The sequence below is a fragment of the Oryzias latipes genome, chromosome 4 (genome assembly GCF_002234675.1).
Source record: "Oryzias latipes chromosome 4, ASM223467v1".
NCBI lineage: Eukaryota > Metazoa > Chordata > Actinopteri > Beloniformes > Adrianichthyidae > Oryzias > Oryzias latipes.
Genome location: NC_019862.2, coordinates 17,086,094 through 17,109,110, shown reverse-complemented (window position 1 = coordinate 17,109,110; position 23,017 = coordinate 17,086,094). Strand labels below are relative to the sequence as shown.

Sequence of the window (23,017 nt, the reverse complement as noted above, 5' to 3'; positions counted from 1 at the left end):
GGCCAAAGCAGGAAGGGCTGCAGGTGTCGTGTAATCTCAGGTGGAACGGCTTTTACAGTGGCAAGGAGACAAAAGGCATTTTGTGGAAACAAGCTCACACTTGGAGGTGTCTCATGTGTGTTTTTAGAATATCATCTCAGCCAAAGTGAACATGTTGCCCTGAAATATTTTCCAACATCTGCCGCCCATCAGGATGTCTGCTCTCTGAGCCACTGCTGCATTCCTGAGCCGCTCCCTGTACCTGGATCAAAAAGAAACCCTTCCCTGTTGTAGCCTTTGAGCTGTGCTCTCTGTGCCTCAGTTCCAGTCGTGTTAGCAGCACGTGCAGACATCCCACTTATTGGGACAGAGAAGTAGTTGTGCTATCACTTTTTGAAGTCCCACACTTTGGTTCATTGGGTCAGGCTTCAGGATGGATGTTGCTCATTTTCAATTTTACGACAGCAATTTCTCGATGTCTGCTAAATTGGAACCTGGAATTGAAATGGGAGCCCCCCTCCTTCCTTAGGCCTGTTTACAGCCATTTAGCAGACCCCTGCAGTTTAAAACCAACACAAAGCTAACTCGCATAGCTGCTAATGAATTAGGCTCATTTGCTTGCACTTTAACAACATTCAAAGAATGAGAACAGGAATGCATTCATGCTATACAGCCCATTATATACAATTATAGTCATTGTCCTTGCTGCATGGTGTCTAATCCAAGGCCATTCAGAGCAGCACTTAAGATTCTTGGCATACTCCTGAGCTCATTGCTGCTCGTGGACCTAATCTATTCCCCCCCTTCTCAGAATCAGTCAAGTGTATGGCTTAGTCAGATCAAATGAAACAAGCTGGCTCCCTGCAGAATGGGATTCCTGAGCTCAGAAAGTCAGGAGGTGGGACTCCAAGGTTGTGTTGTTATATAAGAACACACTGACCCAACTCTGCATCTGGCTTCACACAGTGATATAGCAGGAGGTTTTCTACCTTCTAAACATCACCCCCCATCCTCAACACTTTGGTGGATGTCAACATCGATGGTCTTCATTGGGAACAAATGGTCAGGCAATGTCGCATTTCATAAATAAATCAGTTTTATTGTAGCATATAAAATTAAATCATTTTACAATTTATTCCAGTATGACACATAATATCCAAATAAAGTAGCTACATTTAGTTTTGATAAATAATATTAATAACAAAAAAAACAATAAAAACATTCATTCATTCTTTGACATGTTTGCCTTTTTCATGAAGGGAGATCGATAGCTGCCACAAAAACATGAACACTAATGCCCACGTCAGGAAGGAACCAAACTGCACACTTGTCAAACAAGTGATAGGGATTGCATTTTGTTGTTGTTAAGATATAAGATGGTAGGGTAAGCAAAGTTGCGCATGTGCATATCTCCATATGCACACGCAAGTCTACAGTCTGGGTCATGTCTGCATAAAGAACATCAAAATATACACAGTGAATTGATATCAGCCGCTAAGTTCAATGTACAAATATTAATTACATCCTGCTCCATGACGAAGCTACTTCAATGCTCCAGTAATATGAAGCAATTTGTATTGAGAATGCTGATGTAGTCACAGCATACAGTGCACTTCATTAAGTCCTCATGATGTAAGCCCACAATTCCTTGGGAATCTAGTTACAACAAGAAGCTGGTAGTTGACAGGCAGTCTATTTACACCCCTGCATGTGTCAAGGCTGCCTTTGGCTGCCTATCTCTGTCTCCTGCTGTGGGGGGTCGGATATCTGTCACCAATCAGTCTCTGAACTTGTGGATGTCATTGGAAAGGCGGTAGAAGGGGTAGGAGGCTTCGTTGACATGGGGACAGTTGTGAGTGCACTTGCAGGTCTCGATCATCATCGTCTTCTTGTAGAAAGTCTCGCCGTCCTCGCAGCGGAACTTGACCTGGATGGTCCTGGTGTCGTGGGGGCTGCAGCAGCGGCCGTCCACGCAAGATCCACAATATCTGGGCCGGTACTTCTTCACACTGGAGCAGCCGGCGTAGGTGAACTTGACTGGCTGGCTTGACTTCTTGGTTCTGTTGCACTTCTTTCCTTTCTGCAGCAGAATAGGTGGAGAGACCATTAGCTGTGCACCTGGACCAGACTGACATGTGTTTCATGCTTTCAGTTGAGGTTGGCCCAAAGCTTACCTTCAGACTAGCGTAAGAGGACTGGGTGCATGGCCGGACTTCACAGAGTCGTGTTTCTCTGACCAGCTTGCACTCGTTGTTGTTGTTGGTCACCCTGGTGGAGATGCCGGTTCCACAACTCTTGGAGCACTGGGACCAGGGTGTGGTTTGGACGATACATTTGGGGGAATCAAACATGTAAACTTCAGGTTGAGGTCTGTATGCTGTAAATACAAAAAAAACCCCACAACAATTAGCACCAAATTTCATTTACTCCTCAAGAATGATCAAAAAGTTGAAAGAAAGAATGTTTTCTTACCAGGCAGGGTCTTAAGTCCTCCTTTGACAATTGCAATGAGCTCATTCCTGTTGGTCAGGTCTTTTTCCAGCTCCTCAGTCAGCTTGTCTTTCCCAAAGATCTTCTCCAGGATATCTGTCTCCTTGCCATCTTCACACACCCACTCCTCACAGCATTGGCCTGCCACCTTGACAAGTCTGGGGTTGGCACAGCCCAAATTGGGCAGGGAGAGCTCCTGCGGACACAGTGGAACACATCCCACTGCTCCGTCAATGCATGTGCACTGGTGTTTACAGTTGGGCTGGAAGCTCTCGCCGTTCTGGTAGATCCTGCTGTTGTACTCACATGGTCTGCCCTCTGACTTTGCTGTAGCGGGAAGAAGAAAAACAGAAGCAAAAAATTGTTATTCTTTCCTGCTTAGCTTTGGAAAAAAATAAAGACATGACACTGTTGCCAAATAAGAATCGGTTAAACTGTATGATTTTTGAGGCTGCCTGAGGAGTCTCTTTTCCTCCTCAGTGGTCTTTGAGGTTTAGACTAGTTTTCTCTAACTGCATTCCACTGTGTTGAAATCACACAGGTCCCCAGGCTCCTGAATAATATCTCGCTTACTGAGGAAAAAAAAAGGCTTCAGACCGAGCCACAGGCATGCGCATCTGGAGCTGCATGGGCTGTATACTAACCTCGGCAGATGCCACGGGTAGTAGCAGCAGCAAGACTGGCCCCAAAGTTACACTCCAGCCCTTTAGTGTGGTCGCATGGCTCGGTCAGGCTGCAGTCCTCGTTCAGCTGTCTGGCGCAAACTCTGCAGCAGTTGCAGCCGTCTAGGACGACGCTCACGCCCGGTGCGCACTTGGGCATCTCCACCTGACACTCACACACGGAGGGGCAGGAGGATGGGGGGTAGGAGAGGACCTGCAGGACGGCCAAGGAAAGAAATTAGGCTTAAATAAAATAAAAACAACAAAAATCATAAAAACAGTTATTTGAATAAAGGGATTATTCACACTTACCAGGGTGAGGCTTCCGATGAAGAAAACGAGAGAATGAAGCATCAGCATCTCGGACAAATTTCTTGTGCGCGTTCAGGAGGAATCTTGTGAAAAGTCTGTCTTCGTGGGGGAGATCGTGGGTATTCCCTCTCGGCCGTTCGTCTCTCTTGTTTGCTGGTAGTCTCTGGCGTCAGAGGCTCCCTCAGAGCAGATGAGGCTCTCAGTAAAGCTGTTGCAGTCTGCTGAAGCCTGGGCACCTCCGGACTTTTATAGTGAAGCGGGAAGCTGACGTCGTTCCTGGGCTGCCTGCTGAACTGTTCCCAAAGTATGCCAGGAATGTTTCTCGGCGCATTTTCCATCCGAGACCCAAGCTCCACCCTGTCTAAAGCTTTCTCTCTCGTTTTTTTTTCTTCTGTGGATTTTCCCCCCCATCTGCACACACTTTTCCGTCTCACATTTTTCCTCCCTTCGTTTATCCTCCCTTTCATTTTCTTCCTCTGTTCGCTTCTCACATCTATCAAGTCAGCTTCAATTGATTTTTTTTTGTCTAGCGGGGGATTTTACGCACGTCTGCGTCCGTTCAGCCGTTTGTTTGTACTTCCATCTTAAAAAAAGATTCCAAAGGTTTTTTTTCTGCCACTTGTTTCGGTTTAAAAACAGATGACTTCTTCTTATAAGTTAAACCACGCTGCATGGCAAGAAAACGAAACAAAAGAAGGTGTTTTTGGGGAGTCTCAAAGATGTGCGCAGGAATACGTACAGCGTCTATTTCTGGCTCTCCGGTGCCTTTATTCGGAGGAGCATAAGCGCTTCCAGATGCGCGCACCAGAGCTCACACGTAACAATATTACCATATTTGGTATGGCAGTAGCCTGGATTATTAACATATTTCTCTTTCTTTTGGTCAGCATGCCTGACATCTAAAGGTTGATAAATATGCTCTCCGTGCAGGGAAAATCCTTCTCAGACACCGATATTTCCTCACAATTTCTCGTGAAAAAAATGGAAAGAAAAAGAAAGTGGGCCCTGTTCATTTTGTGATGGTGGGACACAAAAACACAGAGGGTTTAATGAATCCATATGGATGAACACTGACCAGAAGCGAACGCGTGTGCGTAAAGGCGCACTGCAAGTGGTTACTGTTGCCAGAAACAAGCTGCCAGACGCCAAAAGAAGACGTTTTCACTTCTTTTTATAGGGCAGGACATTTCAGCACTTCTACAATTATGTGTTGACATACAGAGGGGCAGTAGTTCAACAGGACGGCTTGAATGCGGTGAGTGTTGCCCTTTTGGAGGGCTGTTTTGTTTTGCTGTGATAGTGTAGGAACTTTTGTTTTAATCTGACTTCTAAAGAAAACCTCTTGGTTTTGAGTGTTCTTTATTTTGACATTCTGGATTGAAAAGAAAACCTTGAGACAATTTTTTTTTCCACAATGGAAGTTTACATCACTTCTCAAACCTTTGGTTTCTGTGTGTGTGTGTGTGGGGGGGGGTCTCTTCAATCCATTCTGTACTTGTTTCACAGTCTTGTGTGTGCGTGGTGGGCAGAGGGGTTGAGACAGTTAAGTCATAGTCATTATTCAAATGAGCCTGAGTCTCAGCTATAAATTTAAGAGGGACATTTGCATTTTTAAGGCAACTAATACATTTTTATAGAAAGTTATGGAACATCTTTTATGGTTTTAGTGTTTTTGTGTCCAGTCCTTTACACTGTTGATCGAAGACTTATTAACTGTTAACTATCTCAAATTTTTCAAATGTATTTTTGCAAAGTTGTTTCAAAGCTTGTCAACTACTGTATTTTTCAGAGTTTAAGTGGTTATTTTTTGTGCAAAGTTTGGCCAGGTTTCTTCTATATAATGTATTTTTTAGCGCTTACACTATGGATCGACTTATAGTCCAACAACATGTATTTATATCCAATGTAGAATGTGTGGACCTCCTCCTGTCTCGAACAGACAGCATTTGTAGTTTTCCAAATATCAGCTGATTTGTTTGTAGTTTTCTCTTTGCTATGTTTTCTCTTTGCTATGTGTTCAGTTCAGTTCAGTCTCTGGTCAGGATGTTTTGGCTATCGTACTGTTTATACCCGTTTGAGACATTGTGTTTCATCCTGTGGTTCAGTTCAATGGAAAACCATTTTCATTTCAGACAAGGAGCAAAGTTCAGAAATCAGGAGTTCTCGCAGATAATGTCTTGGGTCAGAATGCCACAGCCTCCCCATCCAGAGCTAAGTGACAGAACAGAACAGGACAGTACAGAATGTTGAAACGACAAATTCCGCCCTCTTATATTCCAAATTAAATGTCATAACTAGGATACAATGTGCATGAGCAGCCTTTCCTCTCTGTCAGCTTGTAAAGCTGCAGGAAGTCTGTTGAGTTACGGTTTGTTCTTATGTCAGCGCTGCCTAAGAAAAGCCAGAGTTTAAAACATTTACTAGAGTTGTGACAAAATATTTACATTTGTGGGGATGTAGTTATGTGGGGACATGTTTACATTCCTGAGGTTTTACCTATTAGTATATTAAAAAAAAAACATTTGGCTTTCGGCGGTCTTATAATTTATCAAGGATAGTCAAAATACCATACACAACACATTCCACTACATTGTGATTAATCTGAAAAAGAAAACTAGGTCAGCAAGCAGAATAGTGAAAGAGGAACTAGACCCAGCCATAAACTTATGAATTTATGTTGTAAGTATAGCAACTTTAAAAAGCAAATGCTTGATTGTCCAAAATAAACTACTTAGGTTTGTTGACACATTGCTGAACAGAAAAACCGCCAGCAAATGCTGGAAAAAAAAATAAAAGAAGTATGCTATTCACATTGTTTAAGCATATATCCTAAAAACAGTGCTACCATTATGTGCTTTTCTGATTAGCTCAGCCAGAATATGCTAATTTCTGGAATCTGGGGCAGTGGTTAGCGCTTATGCCTCGCAATGAGAAGGCAAGGGTTCAAATCCTGGCTGGGTCTTTTCTGTGTGGAATTTACGTGTTCGCCGTGCATGTGTGGGTTTTCTCCAAGCTCTAGCTTCCTACCTCAGTCCAAAAACATGCATCATAGGTTGATTGACTGTAAATTGTTCTGTGAGTGTGTAAATGTGTGTGATTGTGTGACCATGTAACAGGCTGGGGACCTATCCTGGTTTCACTCCACCTTCGCCCAACAGTAGCCAGGTTAGGCTCTGGCAGCCCTGTGACCCTGTGACCCTGAAAGGGTTAAGAAAATGAATGGATTGTAGTGGAAAAGGCTCAGAGGAACTTACTGTATGGTCTGATAGAGCTGATGGGAGTTTGTTGAATAAAGGGATTTTGTTTGTGACCAAATATGATCAGAAATCATTTGGACAAATTCAATCAAACTTTTGCTGGGTAGCCTGATTTTCTGAAAAAGATGAGACTATGCTTGTTTGTGGCCTATCATCCACACACTTTTAAAGTTCAGCCTTCACACATTTTTTTTCCCCCAGCACTAAAGTTATATTGAGAAAAAGTGACAGGGTCACTCTAAAAGGGGATGTGTTGCATTTTTCCACCGGATGGTTACAATTTAAAGAGGGCACGATAACCAAAACAATTTTATCAAATGTCTAAAATGTAAGAGAACATGATAATCTTGGCCAAAAACAGAACAGTTTGCAAAGAACAAACATCACTGTTAAAATGTAAGTAATCTGACTCTGTTAGAAAAACCCAAACAAGGAGTCAGCAGTATGTCCAGAAGCTGCAATCCGTAGCTGTGGTTACAAGGAAACAGTAATACACAAGACAAGATCTAGTGAAAAACTCTCCTCCCTTAAAATGGGTTCTTTCTACATTCCACAGTCACAAAAGCATCTTACGGCAGACTTGCAAAATATTTTAAAATGGCACAGAAGTATATATGTATAAGTATATTGGATAAAGTTTTTTTGTTCACTTTTGGACATATCTAATCTAATTCACTCAGGTGGTGTAGCAGAGATTTTTATGCTGGATGCGCTTCCTGACACAACCCTGTATTTTATCCAGGCTGAGGACCGGCACAACAGGACCTAGACTTGGACCCCCTTGTGGCTACATAGTTAGGTAGTAACTCGAAAGGGTCTTGCCCAAGGACCCACACTGTTTGAAACTCATCGTGGCCCCTGGGAATCAAACTGATTTCCCATGTGACAGTCCTTAACCAACTGAGCCATCCAGGTGCTCGTTGGAGAAATGAGGTAATACCTGATTCAAGGCTGGTTGAACAGATCCTTCAACAGAATTCTTCAATAGTTTCATTTTTCAGTTACCCAGTTTTAAACATGAAGCTATTGACTACATGAGAACTGGATTTAGTGATCCCTCCCCCCTCGCATTTCAACAGGAAGTACCCCCTGGCTCCAAAATCCCATAGACGCAGGTTATTCAAGTCCCAAACTGACCAATCAGATGCCTCAATAAAATGTGCTTTCCACCGGCCCCCCATGTTGAACATTCGAAACATTTGTTCAACAGATTCTCCCGAGCCTGCTTTCAGTGGTAGGGGGTGTGGACTTCCAAAATGCTCACTCCAGGTTGGTGAAAGTGGTTGCCATAGAAACGTATACTCAGACTGACTCTAATCTATCACTACTTAGTGACATCGTCTGGCTCCAACATGGCGTTGTCCATATCGCGAGAAAAATGGCGACTGAATTGACGTTATTTGGTTGGAGTCAGAAGTTAGTCATTTTCTATGGGTGACATCACAGTCAGTCCAGTTCTCACATACTGTCAATATGTGAGGCTGATTTATTCAAAGTGATTGATTTCATTGATTTCAGACTATGTGATTCCCATCAAGTTCCAGTTTTCCTGTTTTTCAAAATCAGATTGTTGTTTTGATAATGGAGGAAAAAAGCTAAATTGTAGCTTTGTGGATTTTATAACACAAAGATCTCATGGAATTCTCCTTGGGAACCTCAAAAGGAATGTACGGTACTTTCAATTTATCCTTAGCATTTGTCAGAATGGAGGACGCACCATAAAACTTTCAACAGAAACAACACATTTTCCTCCTAAACATTACAAAAGTTCTCTATTCAAATGACAAATCATCATGCTCTAAATTTAGTTCATGTTTTAGAAAACTAATTTGGTGATTTCTTATTTTTTTTCTGGCTAATTTGAAAATGACCGTGTGCTGACAAGTTAACCTGTCGTGTGCACCTGTGTAATCATGCATGTCTGTGTTGCCTCAGACATCTCCAATCTTCCAGTCATACAAAGCCATAAAGGCGTGCTGTTTGTGGAGCGTGCAGCTGCAGAAGCGTGTCTGCTTTCACTGGTTAGATTTCACATAACTCTACAATGAAACCACCAGGTGTGCCTGAAGAATTAAGGCTTTTCTCATTCTAAAGTAACCTAAATTCCTCCTCATTGAGGGGGAAAAGAGACAAGAGAAGGTCTTTTCTGGATCCATGTGTATTCTCGATGAGGAGGGAAGGAAAGCAGGGAGGGGCTGGGAGGGGGCAGGTGTTGAGAAGAGGATAGTGGCATTTGGTGATCCGCACAGGAGTGGAAAATTGAATGTTGGGCTCTTGGAATGTACTGGAATGTTTACAACAGTTAAGGATAATTGAGTGAATCTGGAACAAGAAAAGACAAACCGAGGTCCTGTGGTGGAAGAATGTGCTTCTGGGACATCTGAAGAAACATTCCATCCATTCAGACGGATTCACCGGGCCCAGAACCTGCCTTAGATGGCACCGTAGGGAATAGAAGTCCCCCCCCCCCCTCGCCATTCCTGCCATACTTGTCTTACACTTCACAAAAGTAGAAAGCCCCCTTTTGATATTCCTTGCCCTTGAAGTTTGTGTAGTCTGCCCAGAGCGCAGCAGACATGTCTTTTGAATATTAGGTTTGATCTCTTCTCATGTTCCTTCATCTGAAAATAGCTTTAAAAATATGTGTGAGAGCCATAAAAATTGAACTGCTGACACACTTTCTGTTTCCTTTACTGAAATGTTTCATTGTTCTCAAATGTCTGGGAGATGTGACCTTCTTCCCTTCATGCTAATCAATAGATTGATGCATAGATTGATTAACTTTCTGCTAATGAAATTTGTTGTGACATCAGTTATTCCCCAATATCTTCCACTGTTTTATATGTATCTATTAAAGTCCGTACAATTAAATAAATGTACTCATTTAAAGAAAAAAATACAGAAGCTGTGATACATTTAGTTATTATATTATTGGATTTGGGTTTGAATAGCATACAAACTTAAAAAATATATTTTTTTACTAGTTTACGGTTTTTCCAATTGTTTCTAATTTTAATTTGTAGAAGAAAAAAAGAAAAAATCTTGGCTTGAAAGATTTGTAAGTTTGTTAGCCATAGGGTCAGAGGTGGTTAGGAATGAATCCCATTCACTCGATAACCATAGAAACTTGTTTGATGGTAATTACCCTCTTTAAAAGAGTTCTACTGCTGCATGATTTGAAATTGATGTTGAAGGAAGTCACACTCTTGTACACATACTTTCTAGTCAGAATAGAAGCTTTTAATTGATTTTATAAGTATGTTATAATATATTTACAAATATATTATCAAAACTTTTATTGTTACCAGAAAGACTGGTAACAATTGGGTGGTAACTTTCTTTTTTTGTCTTGTTTTTTGAATTGGGAAATACAAGATAATATTAAAATTCTTTCTGGTAAACCAGTACAATTGTTCGCCAAACTAAAGCTGCTATATACTTGTAATAATGTTGTTTTTGCAACATAGTCTTAGTTGAGTACAACCTTTGGCTAAAATCAGGTTGTGTTAAAAACAATCTGCATGGTCTATACCAGGGTCCTGCAACTTTTAATGCTAAAAAGTGTTCCAGTTTGGTCCAGGTTCTTACTGAGCCGCAGAGTTCCACCTTACCGTCTGGAAAAACAGACTACCTATTTTTCTGTGAGTAATAAGCCATTAATTTGTAAAATGTAACTTTTACAGATTTATAATATAATAGTGTTGGGGCTGCACGATTTATATCAATTATATCGCGATTTGTGATAAGTGATCAATATTGCGAGAAAGATATAATTGCTATTTATTGTGATATAATTTCATATAGAAACAACTTTTTTCCAGTTTAGACAGAAGTCCATGAAAGTTCTTTTCAAAATGAAATACCCTCCGTGTCAAATAAGATTCTTTTGCTGCTGCAGATTTACTTGCAATTACTATTGTAACACAATTATATACTTTTACTCAAATCCAAATGTCAACTAGACACTGTTGTGCAGCCAAAGATAAGCATATCTGCTTTCAACCTATTCCAAACAATAGGTGAAACCAGGGGGGTCCAAACTTTTTGCAAATAGGTCTAGATTTGGTGAGGTGTACACGTCTGAGGGGCATTCATTTGGCCTGAGATTCTGACTATTAAATGAGCATGTATTCATTTATGCATCATTCGCATAGAAAACTATGTTTTTACCAAAATCACTGTCAATTTGTCATTTTTTCGCACTGTTTATCTTCAGTTAGCTTGTCGTTGTTAGCATGTCTTATCTAGATTCTCTTGATTTTGAGCTCCTTGAAAAACTCAACCACAGTTTCTTGGCATATTAGGTGGACAGCGTTGTTTCATATTTCACAGAAAAAACATGCCAAAGAAAGGAATCTGCACGCCAATGAAAATTTTAAGATGGGTCACATTTGGCGCACGGGCCAAACTTTGGACATCCCTGGATTAAACCCTTTATGCTCATTTTGCTCAGTTATCTGATGTCTGCAATTTGGAGGAGTGGTAAAGCACACACAGCCTCTTAAGTTAGTGTAATGTCAGCAGTTAAAAAAAAAGTTTATTTTTCTATAATATAAGATTATCAATTTAAAAGACAAAACTTGACCAATAAACCCATTATTTATCAAGACCGTTTGCATTTTTCTTTAAAGCCAAAGAGCTAAAAATTAAAGAATATAGAGTGGCATGTGGATTCAGAACATGAGGTTGCAGACGCCTGGTTTCTTTACCATTTGCTCGTGCATGTGTGATAATGAAAATTAACTTTGACAGCATCTAAAGCACAAAATCAATTCAGGAGGGAGCCCTCATTTTCACAATGGAGTTTAAGGCAGACTTTTAAGCTGCTGTTGTAAAATATGTTTTTGTTGCAGATAAAGTCCAAATGGTCCTGCGTGTGTGTGATTGAAACGTAAGATGCGTGATTATGAGGGGACTTTAATGTCATGAGTGGGCTTGCTGGATCAGCTGGAGGCTGTCACTTGTTGGACTGAACTCCGCTGAAGGCTGACAGAGCGAACGTGATGATCGCTGCGCGTCACAGACGCGCTGTCGCTCGCCTAGAGACTAGAGCAGAGCTGACTGACACTGTACGCAGCACGCTACTGTAAATAAAAGAATCAAAACCCAACAGACTGGCTGGGGGGCAAAAAAAAAACGAGTAAGAGAGCTGGCATCGGGTCCAGAGAGGGTCGTTTTTCTGATTCATTGGCTGATTTGCCTCTTGGGTGTTTCTCTCTCTCAGATTTGAGCGCGCCAAGTGAAAGGAAGGCAGAAACATGGCTGGTTTGATGGCAGGTTTTGGTCATTACACCCACGCAATCGTGCGGGGAATCCCTGCGTCGCTGGCCAAGGAGGCGCTCAGGACCAACCAGGCGGAGGTGGACCTGGACAAGGCGCGGACGGAGCATGACGCGTACGTGCAGGTCCTGAGGACGAGGCTCGGGCTGGAGGTGGTGGAGCTCCCCGCGGACGAATCGCTTCCGGACTGCGTGTTCGTGGAGGACGCGGCCGTGGTGTGCGGTGACACGGCGCTCATCACCAGACCCGGGGCAGAGAGCAGGAGGAGAGAGGTAGGGGACCTGTCAGCAGGATTCAGTCCTGCAAAAAAAAAAAAAAAAAAAAAAAAAAGTTTGACGTGAAAGTGGAGGGCAAGGCGTCACATCCTTTCTCGCACGTGCCCGTGGAACTCCCATGGTACAGAGAGCAGAGGATGCATGGATGGGCAGTTTGGACTCAGGCAGAACTTCATGTACTTTCAGGCATGTTTGCACCAAAATGACTAAATCAGTGCTCCACCTGGTGTGTGGAGCCACATTAAACCAACAAATGTGTCCTTTTTATTTATAACAATAAGTTGATTATTTCTAAGAGTTTTGCTGTCACATTGCATCACACATGACCATTGCATCACAAACAAAGGATTTTATGAGAGGAGGATACAGATTTCATTTGGAATGTGCAGCCATTGAGCTGCAACAAGTGGATTTCTTCTTTTTTGCACCATTTTTAGTTCCTCCTCATTTCAGCAACATTACATCAGTTACCATGTTAGTTTAGAACAAATCCAAAAAGGAGGAGCTTACATTTTTGAGCTCCTTTGGAGGCAAAACTACAGTTGCAGAGTGAGGGTTTGTGTAATGTCGGGTATTCGTGTGAGGGTTTGCTTGAATGACAATGAGGGGAACGGTGGGTCGGGTTCTGTGAAAGCCCCTGTCAGTCCACATCACAGTCACTTTACTTGGCCCATTGGTGCTAATGGTCCCTCAGCCTCGGTGGTGGTGCAGTTATTGATTGGAAAGCTCAGAGCTGCTGGTCTCTGCCATCGCTTTTCATTTATGACGAAGGGAGTACATTTGCATGTACGTATACATGTACTCACAAAAAAGCTGCTAAACTATCAGTTGGGTTTAATTTTTGATCTACATACATTGAAAGTTGGAGGTTCAAGTGTAAAGAAATAGATATCTTCATGTAAAGACCTTGTATAGCTTTTACAGTTCATTTGACTGCTTATTATTATGCATACTTTGATGCATTTTGAGACAAAGACTCACTGTTTCAAAGAAGTATCAGAATTTTCCGAGCTGTCAGTCATTTACAAATTCATCTCTTTGAGCTTAACTCTGAGTACAGTTTTTCTTTTTGATAGTGTCATCTTATACAGATAGATGAATGATTCATTCCAAGTTCAGAGTTGTCAGGACTTGTTGACTTATGGCCTGTTTTTGAGCTGTGCAGAGATCTGTTTCAGTACAGAGAGCATGTTTTTCTATTTTTGTTATAGCAAACATGAATTCACTCTACTTTATGTTTAACCAAGATATGTGCTGCCTTTGGAAACGTGAACTTTGTCCAGATCCTTTGGACAGACGGTAATGTAATACAAGAAGAGATAATTAACTTGCACTTCAAACTGTTTTTGCAATATTTTACATGGGTTATTAAGTATATTATTGCACAACTTCATGTACCTTGAAGAAAAAAAGTAATAAAGAAGGCAGCTTAATGCAGCTAAATGCAAAGCTGCAAATTTCCAAGACCTTTGGGGCAATTTCTTTTGGTACTTGGTCTGGTTCATTTTGATGTTCAAATCCATCCTAAAGTTGACAAGAACACAAAGAAAGATCACAAATCAATCTGAAGGCTTATTCTACATGATTCAAATTAATACAGATTTCCCCTGGTTAAACCAATTTTGTTTGGTATTATAAAGCTCTAATCACATAAGGTTTAATAAAAAAATGGAAAGTTATTTTAATTAAATATTGAATTCCTACAACTGTTTGGCAGACAAACTTGAAATAAAGAACAAATCAATTTAAAAGAACATTTATTCATGGATTAGATTAATGGATCAGTGTAAATGGTCAAATAATAATTTGATTTTTAAATTCTAGTCCTAAAAGACACTGAACATATTAGGATGTTTAGAGCCAAAATCACAAAATATTACAAGAGTTTCTTTGTATGTTCAGAATGACATTACACAAACAAATGTCTTAGAAGAAATTGTTTAACTGTTGATCTATAATGAATGGTAGACATTTTTGTTTGTTGAAAACTGATTTTTTTTTACTCGTTTTTGAGAGATGTCTTTGTCCTTCATGACTTTTTACTCAGGTCTTAACAGCAGGCACTTTTCCTGACAACCAGACTTACATGTCTTTACTTGTTGCTGTCAGCCTTCCAGCAGCAGCTCAAAAATGGCTTCAATGTTTGGATTATGGAGCAAAAGAAACTAGAGTCTGGAATTTCAGTGCCTTGTCTTTTAGCATCAAAGGTTGATTATGGGTAAAAGTCACTCGTAGAAGTTTATGTCTTAGTTACAAATGCCCTTTATGGATGGATATGAGCTGTCTGTGGGCCAAAAATGGGAAAACCTGTATTGGGCACACAGACAGCCCACACTGAATGTTTAAGATGGTAGATCACTTGAACAACCCGTAAACCAAAAGTGTTCATGCACATTTTTCTACGGCCATGCTGCAATTGACAGGTTGTAGTGAACACTTAAACAACACGTAAGGGTAAGTAAGAGGGTCGTAGGTGAGAAACAGACGTGTCGTACGGACATCGTTTTCACTCCCGTTATTTTTACTGTTGGTGCAAGTGGAGCAAGCCTTAAGAGTTTCTTAATTTACAAACATTTAACTCCAGGTTTAAAGTCATGACTGAAAACCAAGAACATAAAAGTAGATTTGGTCCACAGCATGTGCGGGTTCATTGTTTTTTATACTGTGAAGAACTGGTAGAATAGATTCAATCTGCTTCTCTTCAGAATCTCAGAAGAGACATTAGAGGCTTCTTTGACCTTGTTTATCTAGTTCCTCAGAGTTTGATTATGATCCTCTGTGAAAAGGTTTTTTATTTATTTTTTTGCTGCTTGAAATTCTTGTTTGGATGAAAGAGTTGGAAAGTGCAATTTCATGCCTGAACAGTAAGGAAACAGCACTGCATTGAGCAGAATTCTTAAGCTTTTCCCCCACATCTGTTGTGAGGTAAGCAACAAATATCGGACCTCTGACAGAAATGTTACTTCAGCGAGAACCTCACCCTATAATAATCCCTAACACAGCAATTCTTTACTGTATCAAAGGGCTCGTGGAACTGCTCTGCAAAGGCGATGAATGGATGTGGCTTTAGATTCAGGGTCAGATTTCTAAAGAACGCCTGGATACCTTTTTTCTAAGTATGGAGATGCTTTTAGATATTATATGCCAGAGCGAGAAGACTTTAGTTAAGTGAGAAATTACATCTTCACTAACTCATTGCATATTTACATGTCAAATACTGTATATGATTTTAAACCAGGCACCAGACCACTTCAAACTGGGACACAGTGGGGTGTACATTCTGCCATGTTTAATCTTATATTAACTCATTTGAAGACTAAATATTTGGAAAGCTTACAGACACACCCACTTGTGGAGATTTATGAATTTGGATTTTGTTTTCATTTGGTTCACTATAGCTGGAAATGCTGCAGTCCAAAAGATTCACCTCAGGTGCCATGGCGCTTTTTCGCTGAACTTTGAAGCTGCTTTCTATATTATCAAAAGTCTTTGTGCAAATGCAAGTGGATGATCTTTTCTCTGCAATTTTGAGCCTCATCACTAAAAGGAAGTCTAGAGCTTCCAGGCAAGAGGTTTGGAGCAGGGGTCTGCAACCTGAGGCTCTGGAGCCACATGCAGCTCTTTATTCCTCAACTGTGGCTGTTTGGCTTTAAAGAAAAGTGCAAATGCTTTGAAAAAAATATAGGATAAAATAGTTATTTGACACAGGATGGATTTTATTTTTGAAAGAAGTTTGTTTGTGCTGCTGTCTTAAGTAAATTAAATTAAAGTTGTTATACATAAAGAAAATATAACACAGTTATAATTCAAGTATTGTAAATGTTTAAAAGCTATATTTTATAAATAAAAAGGTTAATGGCCACAAAATTAAAAAAACTGTATTTTTTCCTTACGGTAAAGTGACACTTTACCACCCTTGTTGGGTTTTGGTCAAGAACCTTTTGGTTAGGAACGTGACCCAAATGGGTCTTTTATCATCAAAGGTTGCAGACCCCTGGTCTAGAGGATGACGAAAGAGGAGGTTTATGGATCCAGTGAACAAAGACATGAAGGTAGCTGGTGTTAGAAGAGAGGATGGAGAAGATAGAGTTAGATGGAGGAAGCCTATTTGCTGTGGCAACCCCTGAAGGTAAAACTTAAAAAGGAATATCATAGTAGTAGGTTTAGGGGCTGTCATCTGAACTTAGTTTTTAGAGTTAGAAGACATTTCACCTCTTATCCAATAGGCTTTGTCAATTCTGAATTAGTTGGTAAAAGAGCTGGTATATATGCGCTCATGGGGGAGGAGTCAGACTTGAAACTGGATGGTATTGTCATTTTAGCCTACAAGAAAGAAGAGCAACAAATCCGTCAAGCCCTCAGAACCTGTGGATATCCCAACTGGGCTTTCACCAGATCCTGACATACAAGAAAACAAGACAAGAAGGAAAAAGAGCCTAAAGGGAACAGAATTTCAATTCCTTATATCTCAGGCCTGTCTGAAAAATTAAAAAGGATTTTCAGACAACATAACATCCCAGTTCATCTCAAACCAGTTAATACTCTCAGACAAAAACTGGTTCATCCGAAGCACAAAATTCCTAGCTACAAACAGAGTAATGTTGTGTACTCTATCCACTGCAAAAAGGAATACAATGAACAGTATATAGGAGAAACCAAACAACCTCTACACAAGCGGCTTTACCAACATCGCAGAGCCAACCCAAGTGGACCTGAGTCTGCAGTGCACCTCCACCTGAAGGCCACAAACCACTCGTTTGAGGACAGTGTAGTCCAAATTCTAGCCAGAGAGAAAGGATGGTTTGAGCGAGGAGTGAGAGTTTCAGGTCTGACTCCTCCCCCATGAGCACATATATACCAGCTCTTTTATCAGCTAATTCAGAATTGACAAAGCCTTTTGGATAAGAGGTGATACGTCCTTTAACTTTAAAAACTAAGTCCAGATGACAGCCCCTAAACCTACAACTACCTGGATGAATGAGTCTTCATAGTCAGAAAGGAATAGAAAAAGAAGAAGATTACCCTGTCAAGTTCTTCATCTGACAGTGAAGTCATAATTATCCAGACAGAATAGGTCTTTTATATTTCTGGCACTGTTTTTGCTGAAACAAAAAGAGAGGAGGTTAAATTGCAACTAATGCATGATTAGCTTAGTCATCTAATTGGGTGTTTTTCTCTTCCTATCGAGTTGAAAGATCATCTTTGTGGGTTTCCATAACAGCTGAAAATCCCAACTTTACAAGAGGTTTAATACACCGTATTAAACCATACTGGAACATTATGTTTTAATAGTATGAACTGCTACTGTAGATTCCAGTGTCCATGGAAAAAAATGGACGGAAATTCTGAGGTTTCTTTAGATTTGGAGACAGGATGGAAACTTCTGGTCTGCAGACACAATATTTAGGTCATGTTTTTATAGACGTAATATTTAGGTTCAGTCCCAGCTGTTTGTGTTCATATGGGCCCCCTTTCCGGTCACGCCTCACATGGCTACCCTCAACCTAAGAGCAGACAGCAAGGACGCTTTGTTTTGACTAGACAGCCTGCAGATGTTGATTTGTTGCTGCCGTCTCCACTCTTATATGACTTCCCTTACAGGAGCGACCTTTAGGAAACATGACATCCAAGTGTGAACGCGAGAGGAGTGTGAGACAGCTGGAAGCTGGCAGTTTTCTGAGGGATGAGGTGAATGTACCCTCAGAAGCTGTCACATTCTTTCCACAGTTGACCTGCCTTTCTGCTTACTTTTCTCCTGTCTGCCTCCTCGTCATCTGTAACGTCAGAACTTCTATTGCTCCTGTGATTTTCCTTCCTGTCGGTTCTCCAGAGCCCCAGGTATCAGTTGTTCTTTACTTTGTTACAGGGGACGCAGTGATTTATTTTAACAATGATTCAATTCATATCATAATTGGTGGTTGCTGATACGATTCATAGTTGATATTGGTTTATTTTGGACCATCCGATTCACTGACCTAAAATTGATTCCACGCATCTTTAGCCAAAAAGTCAACCAGTGTGACTCAGAGATAAATACCTGGTTACTGAAAAATGCAGGTCAAGTTTTCCAGATTCCTTGTATTTCTTGCAAGATAATCAGGTGTAGATTACGTGTGCAAACAAATAAGTGAATAAGAATTATGCATTTTAACATTTTACAAACATACCAAAAAGTCTCTTTGACAATCTTTTATTGGGAAAAAACGGTTTCATGCTGATAAAGATGCCACTGTGGTCCAAAGAGAATAATGGCAGATGCACAGTGATGCCTTTTTGGTCCGAAGTTTAGCCATGTTTCCTCTGAGCGGTATGGTATGGTTTCCATTAAAAATTTATCCATTATATTGTACTGAACCGTATCATTGTGTGCCCCGTTGGTTGTAGGTTCATAGATAAATGGAACGTAACAGTTTGGGCGGAGCTACTGTCGTCACACGATAAAACCTGTTGATTGACGAAAGCTACAAACCAGCGGCAACGTTTCCAGTCATTCATTTTTTTGTCTTTCAGTCAACGTATTTCAGGAAAAAATGCCAGCAACAAACAAGTTTTTTATGTCTTCTGCTTTAGCATCAGCACTTGTAGTACGGTGTAGTCCTTATTGTTCAGCAGCACGTGCCTGTGTTTCCCCCTCATGTGTTTTGTAAAGACAGAGCAAAAGGACAAGACTAGACGGCTCTCCCTGCCTTGACTTTGGACTCTGACCCGTGTTTGTCCCAGGTTTATCCCCCCACAGGGCCTTTAACCTCAAACAGTGCAGCAGCCTGCGAGACAGCTGCAGGAGACTCCTGAACAGGAACTCCTCTCATCTCCGCAGGATGACCCGGTCAAGCATAAACCTCCCTGTGGGTGTGTGAATGTCTACTTTGGTATGTGAGACAGAGCAGCAGAAGACACAGGAAGTGCGCTAGGCAGCAGCAAGAAAAGTCTCAATAAGGTCAGAAAGGGTTTGGACAAGTCGAAACAAAAGGTCTGTTACTGCTGAAAGTAAATCTGGAAAAATCTCATTCATTTCACAGAAATGACACACATTTTTCGTTAGTTTTTTTTTGTGTCTGATTTTTCCTTTGCAGTACAAGAATTTGAGAAAAGAAATATGAGGTCAGTTTAATTACTTTGGTAGCTAATTTTATATGGAAGCAAACATTGTTTCTAAAGCTTCAAAAATTGAATAAAATTTATACATTTGTTAAATGCAAATAACACAAATGCAAAGCAGATACTTAATAGCAAAAAATCATAAATCTAAGGCAATTTGTTTACATGCAAAAGGTTTGATTGTAAAGTAGGTACTGCTATATTTCTGTCTTGTACTTTTCATGGCTGTTCACAAAAAATGGCATTTAAAGGTTACATTTTACACAGGGAGCAGCTTTGTTTTATCACATTTAAAGGGCACGCTCACTGACCTTTAATGAGACGAAATTAATTAATTCCATGGCGTAATTGATACGTGAGTTGTCTACAAAAAACTCTGAAACAGGTAGCCTAAAAACGTTAAACCAGGAAAACCAGTGTGGACTGTAAAATAAGATGATTCTTTAGTGGATAATCAATTGAGACTTTTTTAATACTCTTGATGCTGATATACTAGAAAGGCAGCCTTGCAGAAACATTGGATGTTTTCTTTTAGTTTGTCTCACATGCCTTCATGTAAAATCTTAGGGTGTATTCAGACTGGACACATTTGGTTCTCTTAAAGTGAACTACAGTTCGTTTCCCCCAATAATCTGGAACAAATTTCCAGTTTGACCAGGGTCCGCTTGGCTCTGCCTCCTGCTCAAATTTGTACCATATTCTGCTGTGCTTTACGGCAATAAAATGTCGTGATCCACTTATGATATGCACACTTCTAATATAATATTTATTTGAAATAATAATCTTGAAATATATAGCGGTGATAACAAACAAAAAAAAAAGATTAAGATTAAGATTGTGACATAACATCCGATACAGATCAAGTCTAAAACTACGTCATCGGGCCCGATTTCCGATCATGTGATCGGATGGGGCCATCCCTACTTGACATTAATTTAGTCATTGCTGAATTGGCTTAATGTCAGATTTAATTTTTAGTGTCTATCTAAGTGAATAAATCAACCAGAATAGAATTATTGTTGATGTGAGTTTAAACATGAATAAGATGAAATCACTTCAAAACTACATCATATGGCCTCATTGACCCATTGCAACTCGATGCAACTACGGTTGACACGCTTTAAGAGTGCTTCTCGTTTTAACTGGTCACTAAATTCTTGAAGCGTCATAGCAGCAGCAGTAAGAGCAATACTTGCATTTACATGCACCACACAGCTTTGTAAACACCATCAGCACAGGACCAATCAGGACCTGAGGATATTTTGCTCTTAAGTTCACACAGACTTTCAGGTTGATTACTTACTCTGTAACCCTTGTGCTATCTTAGATGACCCCACCCTTACATTGACGTGTTCTCCCTACCATGACAAAGGGGGATAAAGGTGGAAAGATTTCATGTAATCCATGGACACCAGTGAAGATCACAAATCATTGAAGAAAAAAGGTTTAGCACACTGTCTTCTGGGGTCTAAGTGACCCACCTCCCAATGTTAAAGTGCCTAGGATAGCACAAGGTAAAGAGGAATTTGTGATATTACTCTTTGCATGTCCAAATTTACAATAGATCCTATTAATGTCTGAGTTTAGGTGTAGTATTAAGAAAAGTCTTCATAAAAATGCGTAGAATACAATGGATCTATGTATGAAAATGCATGTATTATATATTTATAGTACTGAACTGATCTTTTGGGGTAGTCAACCCAAATACTACTTCAGTTTGTAATCTCCACAATGTACAAGTCTCTAGGCCAGGGGTCGGGAACCTTTTTGGCCAAGAGAGCCATAAATGCCACATATTTTGAAATGTAATTTCCAAAGAGCCATACAGTAATGTAGTGTCCCTTCCCCACACTGAGGCACGGAGACTTAACCTCTTTTAAATTTCTTTATTCCGATTACTGCAGACCACAACAAACGCCGTTCAATTAATTCAGCAACTCCTGAATCTCTCCCGCCGACACGAGAGCGCTTCTCCCAACTTTATATTCCCCTGCTCCCGCTGCAGCCCTCCCATTTCCCTTATTCGGCCCATAGCTGAACCCCATTGGTCCAAACTACCTAACAACAGGCTGAGCGACAGAACTGAGGGCCAATCAGATCTCTGCTTGATGCCTTCAATGAACCCCAGAACTTTTAACGCGGCCCAACAGCCATCCAACTCAGTCCGCGACAATTTGTTTAAAACTAAATATACAAGTGAATGTGTGCATTTGATTTAATTTCAACATTTTTAAAGTACAATAAGTCTGTGGATTCTTTTTAATAACATGGTTATGCTGTTGCTAATAAATGATGAGTATTTCTCGTGGTAGTTTTGCTGATGGTCTAGTCTGGTTGATACGTGGTGAGTTTCTGCTTCATGCAGGCGTTGAGACTTTAAACGTGATCGTCTGTCTGAATGTTCTGTAGATGTGACAAAGACTGCTCACATGTAGACGCAGAGCCAAACACACACTCACACGCTGCAGTGAGTGACGGGCAGCGGGTTTTACGTTTTTACAATCCCTGAGCGATTCACCTGCTGCCTGTCCCCACAACCCCTCAGCCCCACCCTCTGCTTCCTTCCTCACACATCTCGTCCCCGCATATGCGCGCTCTTTCTCAGACAGTGTTGCCAGATTGGGCGGGTTTCCGCCCAATTGGGCTTCTTTTGGTTATGTTGGGCGGGTAAAATTGGCATTGGGCGGGTCTATAAAATTTGGGCTGCTTTTCAAAATATTTAGCGGTTTTATTGTCATTATTATTATTTTTCTTATTATTTAAAATATTAAGTAAAAGTATACTAATTAATATATAGCCTAAAAAAAGCATTGTGAATATATGAAACATTACAGTAATCCCCCTGTTTAGTTCCCCCCCCCCCCCCCCCCCCCGTGAATAACAAAAATCAGCGAATAATTGACGCTGTTTTAAAACTCCCAGAGCCTCTGCAGAGTCAGAACCCTATTCTGCCGTTTGGGTTCATTTCCAAAAGATGGAGATGATGCAGGGCTTTTATTGGCTTTTATTAACCTTGTCAGAATGGTTACAGCTCGAACAAAAATAGCGCAGCCTGCTTATACACTCAGCCGGAGGAGAACGTTCAGCCAACGCGCACCCAGGTAGGCCCCGCCCCCTCTAATCCACCAGTCACCAGCCCACCGCTGATTGACATACGCTGTGGTCCAGCAACTGGCAGTGGCAGAAAGAGGGGGGCGCCATCAAAAGCCATCTAGAGTACACGATACGAGAAACCTATAACTGGATTTTCTGTACTTATTTTATAAAAAAATTTATTATAACAGACTTATTATATAATAATTTATTATTATTGCGTCATTTTTTATTAGGCTACGGCTATACTTTTACGTTCAACATTAGGTTTTTGCTAGGTTGAGATTTGGGCTTGTTTTTATTGAGGTGGGCGGGTTTTACGATGAGTTTGGGCTGGAAACTGTCACTCAGATCTGGCAACACTGTTCTCAGAGACGGGAGCGCGCAGTTTTAGGCACGGTAATTCACAGGTTTCCAGCTGGTACAAACTCTGTGAAATAATAGATAATAGTAACTGATAGCGCTGGCGCAGATTTCTCTCTAAGCACCGCTACTACTGCGCGCCTCTGGCATCGCATCGCGCCCGAGAAGGACTGGTCTAATGAAAAAAAAAACTATAATTAAAGATTTG

The 23,017-nt window shown here is 40.7% G+C and overlaps 2 protein-coding genes across 4 annotated transcripts in view; one reads left to right on the top strand and one right to left on the bottom strand.

The window, feature by feature from the left end:
* Positions 1-1,052: 1,052 nt before the first annotated feature.
* Positions 1,053-3,778, bottom strand: cyr61 (cysteine rich angiogenic inducer 61). The gene is made up of 5 exons (XM_004068033.2): positions 3,444-3,778; positions 3,114-3,345; positions 2,452-2,796; positions 2,154-2,356; positions 1,053-2,059 (listed from the first exon to the last, which is right to left on the bottom strand). The coding sequence occupies exons 1-5, from the start codon at positions 3,489-3,491 to the stop codon at positions 1,757-1,759; spliced, it is 1,131 nt and encodes a 376-aa protein (XP_004068081.1). The 5' UTR covers positions 3,492-3,778; the 3' UTR covers positions 1,053-1,756.
* Positions 3,779-4,467: 689 nt separating this feature from the next.
* ddah1 (dimethylarginine dimethylaminohydrolase 1) overlaps positions 4,468-23,017 on the top strand; it is a 90,984-nt gene continuing 72,434 nt past the window's right edge. The window contains exons 1-2 of one of the 3 annotated variants that reach the window (XM_020702490.2): positions 4,468-4,698; positions 11,925-12,252. In XM_020702490.2, coding sequence (XP_020558149.1) covers positions 11,959-12,252 — 294 coding nt within the window. In that variant the 5' untranslated portion in view covers positions 4,468-4,698; positions 11,925-11,958. Of the gene's footprint in view, positions 4,699-11,705; positions 11,841-11,924; positions 12,253-12,291; positions 13,042-23,017 lie in introns of those variants that run through there. The other 2 variants (XM_004068032.4, XM_023954336.1) reach the window with 2 other exon arrangements.